This window comes from Oratosquilla oratoria, chromosome 8 (assembly GCF_046742065.1).
Source record: "Oratosquilla oratoria isolate Oo_2021 chromosome 8, ASM4674206v1, whole genome shotgun sequence".
Lineage (NCBI taxonomy): Eukaryota > Metazoa > Arthropoda > Malacostraca > Stomatopoda > Squillidae > Oratosquilla > Oratosquilla oratoria.
This window is the reverse complement of record NC_134784.1, coordinates 16070876-16090875: the sequence shown is the minus strand read 5'-3', so window position 1 is coordinate 16090875 and position 20000 is coordinate 16070876. Positions and strand designations below refer to the sequence as shown.

General features: G+C 42.1%; 1 protein-coding gene across 2 annotated transcripts in view; it reads right to left on the bottom strand.

Moving 5' to 3' along the window:
• LOC143027596 (reelin-like) overlaps nt 1–20000 on the bottom strand; it is a 181808-nt gene that overhangs the window by 127752 nt on the left and 34056 nt on the right. For both annotated transcript variants that reach the window (XM_076188935.1, XM_076188936.1), the window contains exons 10-23: nt 16102–16247; nt 14368–14481; nt 12270–12470; nt 11876–11984; nt 11270–11439; nt 10553–10729; nt 9362–9473; nt 8840–8998; nt 6680–6801; nt 5580–5765; nt 3766–3952; nt 3136–3305; nt 1796–1936; nt 1246–1435 (exon numbers count right to left, since the gene is read on the bottom strand). In XM_076188935.1, coding sequence (XP_076045050.1) covers nt 1246–1435; nt 1796–1936; nt 3136–3305; nt 3766–3952; nt 5580–5765; nt 6680–6801; nt 8840–8998; nt 9362–9473; nt 10553–10729; nt 11270–11439; nt 11876–11984; nt 12270–12470; nt 14368–14481; nt 16102–16247 — 2184 coding nt within the window. The remainder of the gene's footprint in view (nt 1–1245; nt 1436–1795; nt 1937–3135; nt 3306–3765; nt 3953–5579; nt 5766–6679; nt 6802–8839; nt 8999–9361; nt 9474–10552; nt 10730–11269; nt 11440–11875; nt 11985–12269; nt 12471–14367; nt 14482–16101; nt 16248–20000) is intronic.

The following is a 20000-nucleotide window of genomic DNA, read 5'->3' as shown; positions in this document are numbered from 1 at the left end:
GACGTCGTGCTCTCAAATCACCATGGATGTCCATGGACGCTTTTACATGTCACGACTACGACCACGTGTGAAAGCGTCCATAGTTATATGATAGCCGACGCAAAGTCGATACGTGTCAAACGAACCTAAGGCTCACCCAAATAACAAAATAAATGTACACATTAAAGTAGTGCTTGAGAAAGAAAAAAATCTAAGACGACACTATTTTTGCCTCAAAATATTGTCAGAGTAATAGGAAAATTAAATATCACTTTCGTCTGACCTTGGAAGGTCTAAGCCAAAGCACAAACTGAGACGCAGGCAACACAGGTGACGCAGCACAGAGCAAAGACAGGCTTCCTGTTGATGTACAGTTTGAACTTTACATATAAAATACTTCCAGGTATACTACCTCAGCATTTCATGGGAGAAGTTCAAACTGTACTTCAATTCAGCGAAAGGAAGTCTGTATTTGCTCTGTGCTTAAGGAGCCGGCACACTAGGCTAGCATGCTACTTGGTTTTGCTACTTTGAACGGAAACTACTTCGATTACAGTGCTCTACTAAGTATTTCAGCGGCTTTGACTCATCGTTTTTCGCTCATATTTCCGAAATAACCATTCACATCAGTATGATATATTAGCACAGCCTAATTCACACCTTGCCCTAATTTTTTACGTTATAGTGCATTCACAAGTGTATTTAATTATGGCGTTTACTCTTGATGTTAAGTGTAAAGTATATCGAACAGGTGAAGTCGTGACGTCATCACAAATTATCTCGTGTATCCCAACTTCACTTGTTCGATTTACTTCACGGGTGTCGGCTACGACACACTTAGTATCAAGAGTAAACACCGTAATTAAATACACTTGTGAATGCGCTATAACGTCAAAAATTAGGGCAGGGTGTGAATTAGGCTGTGCTGATATACCATGCTGATGTGAATGATTATTTCGGAAATATGAGCGAAAAACGATGGGTCAAAGCCGCTGAAATACTTAGTAGACTTCTATAAGAACATCTCGGCAATGTGTCTAACATTTGTATTTTAGGTTTAACTTCTCTTAGTTCGTCATTTAGCTTCTCATTATATAATGCAAGAGTAATCTGATATTTGAAAATTTGAAAAACAAAAAATTGTAACCGAAGTCATTTCTACCCAAAGTAGGAAAAGGAAGTAGCATGCTAGCGAGAAATACCTGGTGTGCCGCAACCTGAATGTTTGATATGAATAATGAAAACGTTTATCATCTTAGAACTAACCTCACCAAAGTAAAGACTCTTCTTAGAGGTAATAATCCCGCATCCTTCGTTGTTAGCCTCCACAAGTTTGCCTCCGGTGACATGGAAGTTGTACCTCTCAATGTCGTCCCTCAAATCAAAATTAGCTTCGACCTGGCCGTGAAGTTTGTCCAGGGGAAGACATTTATGTCCGTGGAACTCATCATCACACCTGTAAAGTTCAATTAAAAAATAATATAATGCCAATCTTCTAAATGACAAAATAATATAGCAACACAAATTAAGCTTAAGACGAGTGTTAGTAAAAAGCTATTAATCCCCCACAGCAGGGGTGGGCAACCTTTTTCAGCACACGTGCCAAAATTCGCCAATCATCATGCAAAAAACTTCTTACGTGCCATGTGAAATTGCTGGAGACATATTATTTACTATCTTTCATTTAAAAAAAAAATCAACGAATAATTTGGCAATTCATCTCTCAATTTATGTGAGTTCGAGTTTCGCGTGTTGGAGAAAAGTCAATGTCGTGCCAATGGTTTCCCACCTCTGCCCTAGAGAGTATCATACATACTTGCAGCCTTTGGTGGTACAACGGCCATGGCCTGAACACATGTCCTGGCATTGGTGCCCTATGTACAAGTTATCGATGGCCCAAATATCACCCAGGTCACTGTGCTCATTCTGGCGAAGACGTAGGCGAGTTGTAGGGGACCTGATAGAAAGAAAATTAAACAAAAAAATATGGGTTTGCAACAACAGGTTTATCTGGAAATGCTGCATTTGCGGTCTTCTTACAAAATGTGCTGTTTGCAACCCCTAACAAATGAAAACACACACCGCTACTAGCAGTATCTTGGTGAGACTAATTATTCTGTATGTAATTGGCAGTTGCCGACAAGTCTCTCAAACGAAAAAAACATTTGAGGATGAAGCCTTCATGATTATGACATTTTGCTTTGTATCCATTACCAACATAACGATGGGTCACACGCCATGACACGTATTCACCAACATACATGAAGGCGGCCTTTAGCAATCTTTCTGGCCTCGCATTTCTCAATCACAAAACATCTGACTCAAATAATACAAGACATCACAACAACCCCATCGCATCATCGCGCCATCACCTAACAAGGAAGTACTTAATGTCACCAGACAATTTATTAACCTTTCCTTAATATCTACCAACCTACATAATTATAACTTCAATAAATACACCATGTCTAGCCACATCCACAAATAATACCCATTACTACGCAACTAACACACAAATAATATAAATTTTATCACAGACACATTTTCCATATGAAAACCTACACCAAACATGCTTAACTAGGCTAATCTTACTATATAAGGAGGTGACTGTGCTCGCCAGACAGGGAGCCTAGATGAGGAACCTAGGAAAGGAGGCTGGGGAGACTCTCCCTTAGTCTAGGCCGGAGAGACTCCCCTCTTTGGGAGAATATCCCAAACTGTAAATATATCTAAAGTACCTGCCAATAAATACCAGGAATCTCGATCAAATCTAAACAGAACCCGCTGCCACTGCACCCCATTGTGTAACCCACCTGTTACAGCTCTATCAAGTACATGATAAAGCTGCAACAAGAGAAACGTCGTCCTAAGAAAGGCTCCATCTTCACATGGTGTTTCTTTTGAGTTATCATCTTTGTTTCTTTTTCTTTTTCAACTGTGCGGCAAGCAAGTGTTTCATGAATACTGCTGCACATTTGTATCTATTTCAGAACTATCAAGAGAAGAGAAAGTTGAAAGTGTGGGCAAAACTAACGTGATGAGATGCACGGGGTGTGGGTGGCAGTCAATCAGCAAGTGATAAAAAAATAATAATAAATTGTCTATTCATTTACTCATTTGTAAGTGTTCATGCTGCAAGGTGACCTCAGTGATTACCAAGTATGTCGAGGCAGTCGAAGCGTCACACGTTTCCAAGAATCGAACTCGGGTTCTGAATAAATGGTGCCTCGTGAGAAGGATGATTTGCACCCGGGTGTAGCAGGAGTGCAGGGGCGCTCCACCAGCCCCCATGTAATGCCGTGGTTAAGGGAGTACTCGAGGAGTAGCTGGAACAGAGAAATTCTTATAAAGAGTATTGCTTGGTTTCGCAAACACATCCAAGATCAATTAACAAGCTCCGCCACTGGGACTCATGCCCTTGGTTGTTTGACTGCTTGCCACAAAGCAATTACCTTATCGTTGTAACTTGCTGATTGTATAAAATGAATGATCTGGAACTTGACTTGACCATTCCCCCAACGACACTTTCATGATACGGTAGACTTGGACTTAGTGTGTTGGATTTTCACCAATCAAATTTTCCTTTTCCAGTGAAGTATCAAGAATCAGTGTTCATAAGGTAGGTTTCCAGTACCTTACTATAGTAAAAATACGCCATAAAATGTCCTTTAATTCATTCTGGACAAAAAAATGTATTTGTGATAATAAAGATAATGTATTTCTGTGGTCAATGAATATCTAAACCTGAATCTGTAAAGACAACGTGTGTGTGTGAGGTCTATTTACCGTATTGTTGAGCCCATAGGCGTAAGTCTGGCCGCATCCCATGACAAGTTCAAACTGTATCATGAAGGAAGGTCCGACACCCATGGAACGTGTTTCCATGAACCTGGCCCCACTGGTTGAACTCATCCCGCTGAAGAGCAGTGCCGAGTCATGGCCACAGGACTCGCCTATTTTGCCCAGGTGGAATCTGTGGTGTCCATGTGGAAACAAATGTATTAATAAACATAGTCATGGTGTGTGAAGTTACGACAAATGGATTAACAAACGCTGCCATTGGGATTCGAACCATTGGCTATGCAACTGCTTATCACAAGGCAATGACGTTACCATTGTACCATGCTCGCTGTATAAAGTTCAAGTTCCAGATCATTCCTTTTAAGCGGCCGGCATAGTACAGCGGTTACATTATGGCCTTATGGTAAGAAGTCGCACAGGAAATGGTTCGAATTCCAGTGGCAGGACATAGACATAAGCAGTGAAATTTACAAGAAATCAACAGGGATGAAGACTTCCAGGACCGAGACCTATGGAGAGGATTCATAGAGGTCGGACACTGACAGGCTTTGCCTACTTTGCATCTGGTGAAAAAGTGAGAAAAACATAGACATATGAACATATATACATACATATACCAAGGGCTTTTTCCCCCTTACAAAGGAGGTAGCCAAAGTCAAAGGCATAAATCCACTCCCATCCATTTCATCCTCACATACTCCACTCCCATTCACCATCCCTCCCTCCTTCTTTTCTTGGTTCCTCCTGGATGACTGGTCATCACTGCATCTCGCCCATTGTCCTGGGTCAGAAGCAATGCAGCAAGACACAGCATATTCACAGCAAGGCTGCTTCATTTAATCGGCAACTTCCCCTCTCCGTCCCCTCATGCAGATAAAGAAAACACAGGGAGAAATCCACTTCGGGGTGTGTCGAACTATCATTCATACATATTCCCTCACACCCCCAACCCCCACCCACTCCCTTCTATGCATCACAGTATCATCCACACACAACCATTCTCCATTCACCCCTATCCTCTGTCTTGTCCCCTCCTTCCTCACCAGGCATCCCCCTCTTTCCTAATGCCCTCTTTACCCCCATCTATCCATCTCATCCTTGATCGCCCCCTCATGTTCACTCCCTCCACCTATGCCTTCCATGCCTCTCTTACTAATCTTTCTTCACTCATCCTTTCCATGTGTCCAAACAAGAATCCATCCCTGGTTCTTAGTGACAGTCATTTTTTTTTTCTTTTTTTTATAATCACATATGGCTTTATGATCAGAGATATTAACTCAGACGTACAGTAAACCACTGTTATAAGAAAGGCACATTTGGATGGGGGTGGGTAGAGGGTGGTTGCATGCCTTTTTGTATATAAGCAGACAGATGGTAATTGGTAATGATTGGAAATATTAATGATTGAAAAATGGTAACTGATTACCTGCCATGGAGCTGCTACATTGCAACACGTTGGATTCGAACTATGATTTCCAATACTGAGGTTCAGGGTCAGAAGAGTTGCTGTTAAATCGGCTAAAAGTACATTTTGCTCGGTACGATTATCGCTCAACAATAGTCGTTCTTGGCTTAACAATAATCGTCAAACGATTGTCTAGAACACTAATTCTTTGCTTTTAGCGACTCCAGTGGCAGTCACTCGAGGCAAAACAGCCCCATCATTCAAAAACAAAGAATTGGTGCTCTAGACAATCATTTGACGATTATCATTGAGCCATGAATGTTCATCGTTGAGCGATAATTGCACCGAGCAGAACGTACCTAGTTAAGAGATTGCTAATGTAAAACCGACGTACCTGAGGGAACTGTTAACGATGGAATCGTCCGAAAAATCTAGCTGCACATTGTTGTACATTTGGGAAGTAACGGTGAGGTCATCCAGAGCCCACATGTCTTTACCAGCACCCGAATGGTGAGCCTGCCATATCTGAAACCGACATGCAATGTTCTTGGCAGCCGGAGGCAGGTCCCGGGATACATGTCTGCCAAGGAACAGAAATATCAAGATGTAGAGCAGTGCATAGTAGCCATTAGCCTAAGTGCAAACTGAAATGCAGGCAACACAGCACAAAGCAAAGGCAGACTTCCTGTTGTGAATTGAAGTACAGTTTGAGCTTTTCTCACTTGAAATGCTTCTAGATGTACTATCTCTGCATTTCAAGTAAGAGAAATGTTTAAATTGTACTTCCGTTTAGCAACACGAAGTCTACCTTTGCTCTGTGCTGTGTTTCCTGGGTCTCAGTTTGCACTTAAGCTTAAAGCAGGTCATTGTTTTCACGAGACATTTTTTGACGAGAACATAAAAATGAAGGATTCTGCAAGAGACCATAAGGACTACACTAGGCAGTTCCCTGTTCATTAACACATATCATCCCTGTCCATATTTATCTGACCTTCTCTTAAAACAACCAATTGCTTTAGCGTTCACTACATGGTTACTATGTCTATTCTATTCGTTAACCATTTTGTTGGTGAACCAGTTCTTGCCTATTTCCTTCTTAAACCTAAATTTATCCAATTCAAATTCATTACTACGAGTCTTAAACTGCTGGGTTAATATGATGACCTAGTCTGCATCACTCTAATAAAGCCCTTGACCTATTTGAATACCTCTATTAGATTACCCCCACACTCTATGAACCTTCCTGTCCTGATTAGGTTGAACGTCGCGAATTCCCCCTATCTGGAGGTTAGGACGGCACTCCTTACAGAGGACTTTGTAGCATGGAATTTAATGTCCTATACCCTTGGTCCAACTCGCTGGTGGCAAGGTTCGAACTGCCGTCACCTCAACCTCCACCACAAGTACCGACGTTCAAACCTGTTCTGCCAGTGGACATCCTCCGTTACCCTACTAAAGGAATGTGAATATCTCCTTAGCATAAGAGGTCCTCACCCAGGTGATTTGTGATGGAAGGCATGGAGGGTGTGCAGTAGAGTCCACGTCACACCACCATTACATGAGTAATGCACATATATGCTCTCAGAAGCTTGGTCTGGACCAGGACAATTCCCTACCTGAAAGGAGAACCAGAAATAGTTTTCAAAATAAAATAAATAGAATGAAATAAAATAAAATAAAATACGAGGGTCGTTCCAAAGTAATGCCTCCTATTTTTAACTCAAAAAGTTGAAGAGCTAAGAAGACGGGAGTGGCACCATTAAAACGAGCGACCTTTTGTGCTCTAGAATTTATTTTTCTACGTAGTCACCACCATTCTCAATGCACTTTTGTCAGCGATGAACGAGAGCCTTGATGTCTCGTTCGTAAAAATCAGCGCCTGCCGAGGCGGTCCATTTTTTCACGGCTGCGATTACGGTGTTGTTGTCGGGGAAATGCTGCCCACGTAATGCATCCTTCAGAGGTTCGAACAAGTGGAAGTCTGACGGTGCCAGGTCGGGACTATACGGTGGGTGAGACAGCACCGTCCAGCCGAACTTTGTCACACATTCCGTGGTCTTCAAACTTGTGTGTGTCCTGGCGTTGCCGTGTTGCAAACGGAATGTTTCCCTTTTCTCTGGCCTTACACGGGCATTCCGGGCCTTCAGCTTGGTCAACGTTTCAACGTAACGGTCAGAGTTGACAGTCGCCCTTGTTCCAAGAAATCCAGGAGGATGACGCTCTTCCTGTCCCAGAAGACGGTGCACATCACTTTGCCTGCAGATGTCTGCGTCTTGAACTTCTTTGCTGGGGAGTGTGAGTGGTTCCATTCCATCGACTGCCTTTGGACTCCGGCTCGTAGTGGTGACACCACGTCTTGTCATCAATGATAATGCGGTCCAAGAATCCGTCACCTTCGGCTTCGTACCGATCCAACAAGTCCTGACAGGCATTCCGTCGGTGGTCCTTTTGGTCCTGCGTGAGCATTCGTGGAACCCACCTAGCACACACTTTGCTGTATCCTAGGGATGACAACATCGTTTCCAGTGCACTGACATCCACATCCAACTCTACACGGATTTCATTCACCGTTATCCGCCGATCAGCGCGGATGAGTTGATCGAGACGCACTTTGTTTTCCGGGGTGGTGGCTGTGCATGGGTGTCCGAAGCGCACTTGTCACTCACATCTCTGTCGCTACTCTGAAATCGAGAAACCCATCTCCTAACTGTGCTGACATCAACAGTATCGGCTTCGTAAACGTTCACTAGGCGCCGGTGAATGTTGATAGGTTCAATTTTTTCTGCATGGAGGAATTCAATGACGCATCTCTACTTCTGATGCACGTCCATGACAGGAATTGCTTTCTTAGAGTGTCACACCGTCAATATCTGCAACAGAGATGAAACTTTCAGGTCATAAGTGCATAAGTTCAGTCATCATAACAATGCAATTTACAATCCCCTCGGATCCCTTCGGGCGGAATAAAAGAATAGGAAGCACTTTTGGAACGACCCTCGTAAAAGAAGATGAAGATGACGAATTTCGAGGTTTTCTTGGTTAGGCATTCCGCCTACAGCAGTTAGAAGAAAAAAATAGGTATCTTCAGCTATTCCTTATGCATTCCGTCTGCAACAGTTAGGAAAAAATCAAGGTTTCTTAAGCTATTCCTCATGCATTCCATCTATAGTTAAAAAATGAGGTTTCTGCAGCCATTCCTCATGCATTCCCCTTCCAGCAATTAAAAGAAAAACAAATTTCGATATTTCTTTAGCCACTGATCATACATTCCATCTACAACAGTTAAAAAAAAATCAAGATTTCTTTAGCTATTCATCATGCGTTCTGTCTACAGCAGTTAAAAAATTCGACGTTTCTTCAGCCATTCACTGTCTATTCCGTCTACAGCAATTGTTCCCAAACTACCTTATATGATGTCCCCTTTTTGCTTCCAGTAGATCTATATGCCCCTCCCACATCTTTTTTGTAAATGTATGAAATTATACTTTACGCTTATGTAACGGCAGATACTTGTTCTTGGAATGTTTTGATCATTCTTATCAAACAATGATATTTGAGCAGATGAATTTCCTGCTCCCTGTATATCCTCCTCACACCTCCCATGAAGGGGACGGCCCCCTAGTTTGTGAACCTCTGGTCTAAAGGGATACCAACATCACTGGGCATTCCCGCGACGAAGTGGAACTGCAGAAAATGAGCGTCAGTCGTGTTGATGTCTACGGTGGTGATGCCTCTGTAGCCTTCCCCTAGGAACACTGCAGCTCGGCCTTGCCCTAAGACACCACACTGATAGCCACCTTCCCCACCTTCCACCTGTTTGGAAACATAAAAGATCAACGTATGTAATTGGCAGTTGGAACAAGTCTATCTAAAGAAATACCACGAGAGGACGGAGCATTTAGTAGTACAAATGACCTGCACACAGACAATTCCTCCCTCTCCCCCTTAGCCTTTCCTAGGCTCCAGTGACCTCATCCCGTACCCCCAGATCTTCCTATCTATTCTCTGATATGTATAACACGACTATGAACTGGATAAGGCTGTAACAAGGAAATGTCTTATCAATAACGGATCCGTCCATTGGTGTTTCCTTAGATAACAGCATTAATGCCACCAAAATATCTACAGTTGGCGAAGGAAAGTTGTCATTATCCACAAATGCAATGGAAAACAGACCTTAAGGATATTCGCACTGTTGTTGACTAAACCGGTGAAGGGTTCAGATACATAAACTGGATTCTCCCTTTCTGGCAATTCACACCCGGCACCACTGAAGCCATACTCACACCTAAATAGAAAAACAGATTAATACACTGTCTCATGCTGTCATAAGTCCCAAGCATTTTTTTTTTTCTTCAGTCTATGAACTATGTCTGTCGATCAAGGAAGGAAGGGAAATGGAGGTTAATACAATGTCTTGCACTATCATAAATTCCAATAACTTTTTTATTTTAATCTATGAGCTATCCCTGTCAAGCAAGGAAGGAAGCGGGTGGGGGATAGGAAGAAATAGACAGTGGTTGTGTGTGAATGATATTTTTACTTAGCCCAAAGGGATTTCTTCCCGTCTTCTCTATTTTCTGAATGAAAGGAGGAAGAGGGGGGGGGGTCGCTCATTAAATGAAGCAGTTTTGTTGTGGATGTGCTGTGTTTTGCTGCACTGCTTCTAACCCAGGTTTGTGGACAGGAGACAGGGACGGCCCTTCATCCACAAGGAGCTAAGATGAGAGGGAAATAAGGGTGGTGGATGGCACGGGAATGGCTGAGAGTGGGTGTGGACCTTTCGACTTGGTTACCTTCCTAATAAAACGGGCCCAACACGATCAATACCAGTGTGGAATATTTTGTATTAAACAATATTATTGACGGTTTAGGAAAGGTTCGTGACAGTTGGGACAAGAGATAGTGATCTCTGGAACCCCTTAGTCAAAGCACAAATGGTAGATGGTGTCGGCAAGTGGTCAATATCATTATACAATACAAAATATTCCGCAATAATATTGATCATGTAGGGCTTGCTTAAGGGGTTATCACACTAGGCTTCTACGGGCTTCACCAGTGCCGACCGTTGAGAGTTCATTTGCGTAAAAACGACTTCGGTTACAATATTTTTCAAATCTCCAAATATCAAATTATCTTTTCGTCATGTATAGAAAAACTGAATGATGAACTAAGACATTGTAAACCTATATGAATATTAGGCATACTGTTGAAGTGTTCTTAGAGAAGTCTAGATTTCTGTAAGCAAAGTCATATTCTAGTTATTCAAACGAAAGTTGGAGGTACGATGTTGGAGGAAAAATAGCCCAGTGTGATAATCCCTTTATAAGAGATTATCACACTGATGAAACTGAACCTCAGACTCACTTGCAATGACCTTCTGGTTGGCAGAAACCTCGTCCATTGCATCCTTGTGGACAGCGTCCAACGAAGACGTTGTCAACAGCCCAGGCCGTATTGGTCCCACCATTTACCTGCCGCATGCGCAGACGGGTTTGGGGGGTCATAGCAGCGTATGGGAAGGGTATGGTAACCAATCCCCACCTGCAAAATTTCCAGAAGCTTAACAGTTACTTGCCTGCATTTCCTCTTCGTACAGGAAGTGTGTTGGGTAGCTAACTTTTAGAGAGTGTTGTAATTAAATGACAATGCAAAAACACTAATAAGGGCAAAGTGAGTGAGTCTATTGCTAAGAGGTCACTTCTTGCAAAGGTTCCAGAAACTTAACAATTACTTGCCAGCATTTCCTCTTCATACAGGAAGTGTGTTGGGTAGCTAACTTATGAAAAAATGATGAAACAAAATTACAGAAAACACAGGCTTAGGCACTTTGACTTACACTCTGTGGAAAGATGTAGAGTGCTGTAATAGAATTATAATGCAGAAAACAGTCTTGGGCACCTTAATTAACACTCTCTGCAAAGGTATATACTGCTGTAACAAAATTACAATGCAGAAAACACAGGCTTAGGCACCTTACTTACATTCTCTGGAAAGATGTAGAGTCCTGTAATAAAATTACAATGTAGGAAACATGAATAATGACAAGGTGAGTGAGTATATTGTTAAGAGGTCACTTCTTGCCTGTCAGTCGTTTGTGCTTCGATCATGGAGGTTATTGCCGAGTACGGTCCCTTGCAGTTCTCTGGAAGACAATGGCGGTGCATAGGCAGCCAGCTTAAACCTCCATCAGTTGAGAACTCAACCTCAACGGTAGCTGCACCACCATCACCACATTCGAGGTTAACCTGAGCCTATGGAGGGAGTGAATAAAAGCACCATTACATCATTACATGATTTATGTTGATTCGATTTAAAGGGGTTACGCACTGGGCTATTTTCCAATGGCTTTTGCCCCTTACAAGGGAGGTAGCCAAAATCAAAGGTATAAATCCACCCCCAATCATTTCATCCCCACACACTTCACTCCCATTCACCCCCTCCCTCCCTTTTCTTTTGGCTCCTCCTGGATGATGGGTCATCCCTGCATCTCACTCACCGTCCCCTCATGCAGAAAGAGAAGACAGGGAGATATCCCTTTAGTGGTACCACATAACTCCAGAACCTTTTCTGTCACTATAGCAAACTATTTTGTTTTCTCAATAAAATTACACAGAATGTCATTTGATATCCTGAAGGATTTTTTCCCTTCAGATCTATCAAGAAAAAAGTGCACAGAAGATAACGAACCTGGAAGAACACTTTTGGTTCCATGGGCGACCACGGAAGGACCTCGAGGGACTCCAAGAACCAGATACCTTCGTCTTCTTCTCTTTCTTTGTTCTCCATAACGCAAAACCTGAAAACATATTGTATGTGGTCGGTCACTGTGTTGTTCTAATTAATTTTGGTTTGGTTTGGGTTGATTTGATTTGAGATGGGTTAGGTTGGGTTTGGTTTGTCCTGGCTCAGTCTAGGTTGGTTTGGTCTGGGTTGGTTTGGTTTTCTGTCCAAAGGTAAATGAAGGGTATCATTATGTGGGGAAGAGACTAAAAACATTCTCTGATTTGCTTCACTCTCACTCTCTCTCTCTCTCTCTCTCTCTCTCTCTCTCTCTTAATATATTACTACACAGACACCTTACCTTAGTTTCTCATGTTGTAGGCGGGACCCCAACGTATAAACAAATGGAATCGGCTCGATGGCATTCAGCCTCATTGTTTGGATGTCTTCCCTCTGTCCATCAATTTCCACTTGGAGTGAAACCACAGTTTCCATCAAAACCCCAGCCGCGTCTCGACTGAAGGCACAGAGTCCTATCTCTAGCTCCAAAGCACCAGCATTCCTTTAATAAAGGAGCGAAAAGATTTGATATTTTTTCTTGCTCAAGAGGGAATTGAAAAGTTCGAAGAATTTTTTCATTTGGAAAGTACAGGAAAGTTTAAAGGTTTTTTGCATTTAGGAGGAGTGTGCTAAGTCCCTCGCATTTAGGAGGAGTGTGCTAAGTCCTTAGTATTTAGGAGGGGTGTGCTAAGTCCTTCGCATTTAGAAGGAATGTGCTAAATCCTTTGTTCTGATTATGCAACTTTTTTTTTTTATATTCTGGTTGAGGACAAATTGTTTATTTCATGTGAAGGATGGAAAGTATATCTTTGCACAGATTATGGATTATATAATTATATTACTATATTATTATATCATAATATTATGTTATATTATTATACTATTATGTTATTCTATTATACCATTATACTATCATATATATATACTAGCCAAATTACCCGCGCGTTGCTGCGGGCAAATGATGATCATTTTAATTTTGGTAGAATTTGTGGAGAAAAGTTACACGTATCGATATAACACTTTGGAAATGTAACACACATAAAATGTTTAGAAAGTAAGAAAAATAATCAATTTGAGGAGGGAGACTTACTTTGATAATAAAATATATTCGGCCGTAAGAGTAAAATTAAATTAATTCTTCGTTATCTTTGAACTCGAGTATATTACCACCCGCGAGAAAGTAAAATAAAAATAACCAATATTTGGTAAAATTATACAATAATTTTACATTTACATGCTTTCTCCTTACAAAGGCTATCATAGTTTGTGGCAACATTGATTTCACAAATACAATGGTTTGTTTAATCATAGTAATTTTTGTCACAAAAATGCCAATCGTGTTAAGGGGAAACTACAGTAGGGGCGGGTTACCACACCATACCCCTTTAACTCTTAACCCTAGCCCAAAAAAAAAAATATATATATATATATATGGAAATAAAATATAGTTATCCAAGTACCTGGAGTGATAGGGTATCAGTATATGGTTATGGGCGTCTATCCCCAAAACCCTAGGAGTTCGTGAACAAACAAACAAACAAACAGAAGCTACTACTTTATTATAGTATATATATATATATATATATATATATATGTATATATATACATATATATATATCATTAACTGAATAGAATCACCAGTGACGGCAATGTCAATCAAATAATTCCGACAATCATCCCCGGACTCGAACCAAGGCTTGCGATAAAGCAAAGCCGACGCTCTACCGAGCTATCGGGACTTTAAAACTCTCCAACCTGGGAATCAATCTCACTCCCCAAGGAACTAAGTCGACTGCTAACTGCCGTCCTAACTTAATTTTACGGAGAACTAAGCCCAACTCATAGCTCGTGGTTAAGCTGACACGTATCCTTGATGGACTTCCGTCGTTGCAATACCTGAATAGAATCACCAGTGACGGCGATGTCAATCAAATAATTTCGACAGTCGTCCCCGAACTCGAACCGAGGCTTACGAGAAAGCAAAGCCGTCGCTCTACCAAGGATACGTACCAGCTTAACCACGAGCTAGTTGGGCTTAGTTCTCCGTAAAATTAAGTTAGAACGCCAGTTAGCAGTCGACTTAGTTCCTTGGGGAGTGAGATTGATTCCCAGGTTGGGGAGTTTTAGAGTCCTGATAGCTCAGTTGGTAGAGCGTCGGCTTTACTTTCTCCCAAGCCTCGGTTCGAGTCCGGGGACGACTGTCGGAATTATTTGATATATCATTATATTACATTGATTATAGATTACATTCATCTGAATTAAGCACCTGGATAAAGTAGTTTGAGAACAAATATCAAATAAGTGGGAATGTGGCATGAAGTTTTATTTTTTACGTAATTTTCCCTTGGTGAAAGTTTTCTCGTTATCATTGTTACTATAAATTTTATTCCAGTACTCACCTTGTGTCAATAAATGGTGTGCAGACTTTTCGGACTCCGGCGCCATCCATCACAAGTCGCTTCTTCTTAGACTGCTGTCCGCACCAAGCCTTCTCACCGCCTTGCAGCTCCCACCTGCCAACCACAGCACATAAGAACATAAGAATGAAGGAGACTGCAAGAGACCATAAAACCTACACTAGCCAGCTCCATGTCCATTACCACCTATCATCCCCATCCATAGAATTACCTAACCTTCTCTCAAAACAATCGATATTTTCAGCACTCACTACAAGTCTATTCCATTCATTAAACATTCAATTGGTGAGCCAGTTCTTGCCTATTTCCTTCTTAAATCTAAACAATTGGATACAAGGTATGGATTGGTGCCACCTGCATAAGAGCAGGTGGCAGGAGATTTCTTGTGGCTGTTTGGCCCCCAACTCTTGGGGTTTGGGTGGGGGGGTAGTCCCCACGACATAGACGCTGCCACACCAAGAAACATAATACACGGGAGGTAGCCAAAAGACAAGGCATAGAAACCTCTCCCACCCATTCCATCCCCTACATACTCCATTCCTTTCTACCCTCTTCCCTCCCTCTTGTCTTAGCACCTCCTGGATGACGGGTCATCCTTGCATCTTGTCCACTGCCCTGGGTCAGAAGCAGTGTCGCAAGACACAGCACATCCACAACAAGCCCGCTTCATTAATATTAATATTCATTAAGAAACATAATATACACACTATAAGGGCTTTGTGGGAGAACCCCGTTCCAGCCGTGGCGTTCCTCAGGAAGACGGGACTGCTTGGCCAGACAGTCTAGGGAACGGCAACAACAACAACAACGTGTGGAACAGTGGTTCCCAAAATAGGGTGGATGTGCACTAACACCCAGGGAGGGGTGAGGAGGATGCAAATGGGGGACGTAAAGTTATCTGCTCAACAATAATTGCTGTTACATATGTGTAAAGTATAATTATTTCAGTCACCCCAACCCGTTTTCTATTAACCTCGTCAATACGATTCAAATTTTCGCACGCAGCATTGGATATGGTATCAACTGGGCCCAGACCATTTGCAAGTCTAGAAAAGAATTCCCGGCTTAAAGCAGGTCCATGAGAAAGAGAAGAGGCATGGCAGGGTTAACATAAACCCGTGGTATCCAATTAGGTGAGTACATGCACATATATCCTCATGAACATACAAGTTAACTATTAGGTTATGAGTTACCTTGGAATTAGATTATGAGTAATGTAAATCCTACTTGACCCCTTCCATACCAGAATTACGGAACTATTTTGTTTAGCTGTGATGTCCCTTTGGAAGGGAAGGGTCGCTGTTTTAGGATAGAGGAGGGGTCACCAAACTACGGCCCGCGGGCCACATCTGGCCCGTGAAGTCAATTCATCTGGTCCGACGCCCCACTGAACGTGTCAATTTTTTATTTTTTTATTTATCTATCTATTTATTTATTTATTTATTCATTTATTTGTTTATTTTTGTAAAAAAAAAAAAAAGGTAGATATATATGTGTTTGTCTTTTTTTTTTGTATACTTAGTATTTTGTGTATTGGTGAATATCTATGTTAGTTGTCTTTTTTTTGTGTATTCACTGTATTTTACTAAAAAAAAAATTATACGGCCCTTGCTAATTTTTTTAGTTATCTGGCTTCTGTGAAAGAAAGAAAAGAAAGACAAAATGAAGAAAAAGAAAAACAAATGGCAACCCCTGGGATAAGGAATGTCAACTCACTCTTCCAGATGCGAAGGGTCCAGGGAGAACATGGAGTCAGCAGTGTCAAAAGCCACGTATGCGTCGACGAGCCTCGTCGAGGCCCACCGCTCTAGGGCATTGCTCTCTGAGAACACAAGACTGTTGCCTTCAGAACCGCACCACTCCTGAAGGCGCAACAAAAAGAAAATTTAAGCTAGCATTGCTTTCAGAAAAGTAAGATTTGCAAGAAGATATCCTATGACAAGGGTGGGGAACCCTTGGCATGCGTGCCAAATATGGCACACTACTAACGATTTTTTTCCGGCACGTGAAACCCAAAGCTCACCTTAATTAAGAAAAAATAATAGATCTCTAGCTTCTTTTGTATGACCATTGGTATCCGCTTGCTGCTCTAGGTGGCAGACCGGGGCCCTAAGGGGACCCATAGTCGTATGTAAGGCCTATAATTTATATATAATATACTCAGTAGACACGCAAGAAAATGCTGGATCAGAGAAATTTTGGCACCACCCATACCTAAAACGATTGCCCACCCCGTTCTAGGGAAAACCATGTTTCTTGAGGGTCCTTAGCTCAAGATTGGGTCATTTCTGAGTGATGAGTTTAGTATATATACATATATATATATATATATATATATATATATATATCATATATATATATATATATACATACATACATATACCAAAGGCTTTTTCCCCCCCTTACACGGGGGGCAGCCAAAAAGAAAAAGGCACAGAAAACACTTCCACCCATTCCATCCCCTACATATTCCACTCCCCTCCACCCTCCTCCCTCCCTCTCATTTTGGCACTTCCTGGATGACGGGTCATCCTTGCATCTTGTCCACTGCCCTAGGTCAGAAGCAATGTCGCAAGACACAGCACATCCACAGAAAGGCTGCTTCATTAATTCGGCGACCCCCCTCTCTGTCCCCTCATGCAGAAAAGGAAAAGACGGGGAGAAATCCCTTCGGGCTGCGTCAATTTTTTTCTCATACATACTTCCTCACCCCCCATCCCCCACCCACTCCCCTTCATGCATCACAGCATCATCCATACACAACCATTCTCCATTCACCCCTGTCTTCTGTCCTCTCCCGTCCTTCCTCAGCAGACATTCCTCTCTTTTGTAATGCCCCTTTTATCCCATCCATCCATCTCATCCTAGGACGCCCCTCATATTCACTCCTTCCACCTCTGCTTTCCGCACCTCTTTTACTAATCTTTCTTCACTCATTCTTTCCATGTGTCCAAACCATCCTAATACTCTTTCATCAACCCTATCTCCCAGCTCCCTTTCCACCCCTGTTCTCCTCCTCACCTCCTCATTTCTCACTCTATCCAGCCTAGTAACCCCTATCATACTTCTCAGACATTTCATCTCAAACACATTCAAACTCCTTCTCTCTCTCTTCTCTTATTTTCCATGTGTCAGCCCCGTACAGTGCTGTTGGCACAATCACTCCTTCATATAACCTCCTCTTAGCATCCATTCCCAGATGTCTATTTCTCATTACACTTTTTAATCCACCAAGGCATTTACTCGCTTCTCTCAATCGACATTCTACCTCCACCCTCACTCCTCCCTTTCCTGCTACATTCGCACCCAAGTATCTAAGACTATCCATTTCCTTCAGTTTCTCTCCCTTAATGCTCACTTTCAGCCTGCTGTCACTCTCTCCCCTTGTACATCTCATCACCTTTTGCCCACATTTATCTTCAGCTTCCTTCTTTCACACACCTTCTCAAACTCTGTCACTAACTTCCTCAATCCCTCCTCTGATCCTGCTACTAGCGCAGTGTCGTCAGCAAACAATAACTGGATTATTTCCAACATTTCTCCATTTTCTTTAACCATCTCCAACCCCTGACCCACCACCCTCGCATTCACCTCTCGCACCATCCCATTCTTGTATAGATTGAACAGCCAGGGCGATATAACACATCTCTGACGAAGTCCCACCTTTACCTCAAACTCTCTCCATTTCTAATCCTAACACAAGCTCTACTACTCTCGTAATAACTCTTGACTGCTATTAACAGCTATCTTCCTATCCCATATATCTGCAGTACCTCCCACAGTGCCTTCCTGTCTACCCTGTCATAAGCCTTTTCCAGATCCATAAAAGCCCAAAAAACATCCTTACCTTTTCCTATAGCTTTCTCATATATCTTTCTTGCCACAAAAATCTGATCTACACAACCCCTACCTGTCCTAAAACCACACTGTTCCTCACCAATTACTCTCTCTGTTCCTCTCCTAATCCTCTCAATCAAGACCCTCCCATAAGCCTTCCCAACTACACTCAACAAGCTGATCACTCTGTAACTACTACACTCACACTTGTCCCCCTTTCCTTCTAAGCTACCAGAAGAGGCTGGATGACCGCATTGTGAACAGCTGTCCAGGATGTAACACTTCACCCCATACCATACAACACATAATGGAAGACTGCATTATACACAATCATGCACGCAAACAACACAACATACATTCTTTAAAGGATTTGTGGGAAAACCCAGTTTCGGCTGTGGCATTCCTTGGGGAGACGGGACTGCTCGGACAGACAGTCTAGGAAACGACAACAACAACAACAACTACACTTAACAAGCTGATCCCTCTGAAACTACTACACTTACACTTGTCCCCCTTTCCCTTGTAAAGTGGAACTATACAGGCACTCCTCCAGTTCTCCGGCACTCTACCCTCTCTTAATCATACATTAAAAAACCTCACCAGCCAATCCACCATAACTGTATCTCCTTTCTTCAGACATTCTGCATGGCATCCATCCAACCCAGGTGCCTTACCTGCTCTCATCATCTTAACAGCTGCTTTCACTTCATCTTTCCCTATTTCTCCTCCATTTTCCTCACTCATCACTCTTATTTTCTTAGCGCTTCTCACGGTAATTATCTTTCCCTCCCTATCCTCCTTCGCATTAAGCAACTCCCTAAAATATTCTGCCCACCTTCCTCTCATTGTCTTCTCTTCCACTTTCATCTCTCCATCTGCACCTTTTACTTTTTCTTCTCTATTTGATTCGCCTACTCTCCTTCTTTTAATTTCTTTTCAAAACATCTTTTTATTGTTCTCAAAAAATTTTGTCATACTCTTTCCCCATTTCACATCTGCTCTCCTCTTTTCTTCCTTTATCTTATGCTTAACTTCCCTTCTCTTTACTTTGTACCTCACATATGATTCCCTCATCCTAATTTGTAGCCAATCTATGAAAAACTGCTTCTTCTCTTCTACACCCTTCTTTGCTTCCTCATCCCACCACTCACTACCCTTCCTTCTATTTCGTCCCACCCTCCTTGTTCCACACACCATCTTTGCACACCTTATGACTCCCTCCTTGAACCATCCCCATTTCTCCTCCACTCCTAGGTCTACTCTATCCTTCACTACCTCTCACTCCTCTCTCAGCTACTTCTTATACTCCTTCTCCTTTTCTTTCTAATTTAAGCAGTTCACTCTAAGTACCTCCCTACTTTCTGCCCTTTTCCTCTTTCTCCACCTATTCTCCACTCTCAATTTACCTTCCACCAGAATATGATCCGATATTCCCCCACTCTCTCCCCTTAGAACATATACATCCTTAACTCTTCCTACCATACTCCTGGTCACCACTATATAGTCCATTAACGCTCTATCTGCCACCCATCCATCCACCACCCTCTCCCATGTGTACTTATGCTTGATTTCTTCCTAAACACAGTGTTTGATATCATCAACTATCTTTCAAGACACATCTCCACCATCAATTCTCCACTACGATTTTTACCTGGAACTCCATACCTCCCAATCACTCCGTCTATTGGTTCATTTCCTACCCTAGAATTAAGGTCTCCCAATACAACTACATTGACATTTCTCCCTAATCTCTCTATGCACTCATTTAAATTTACTCA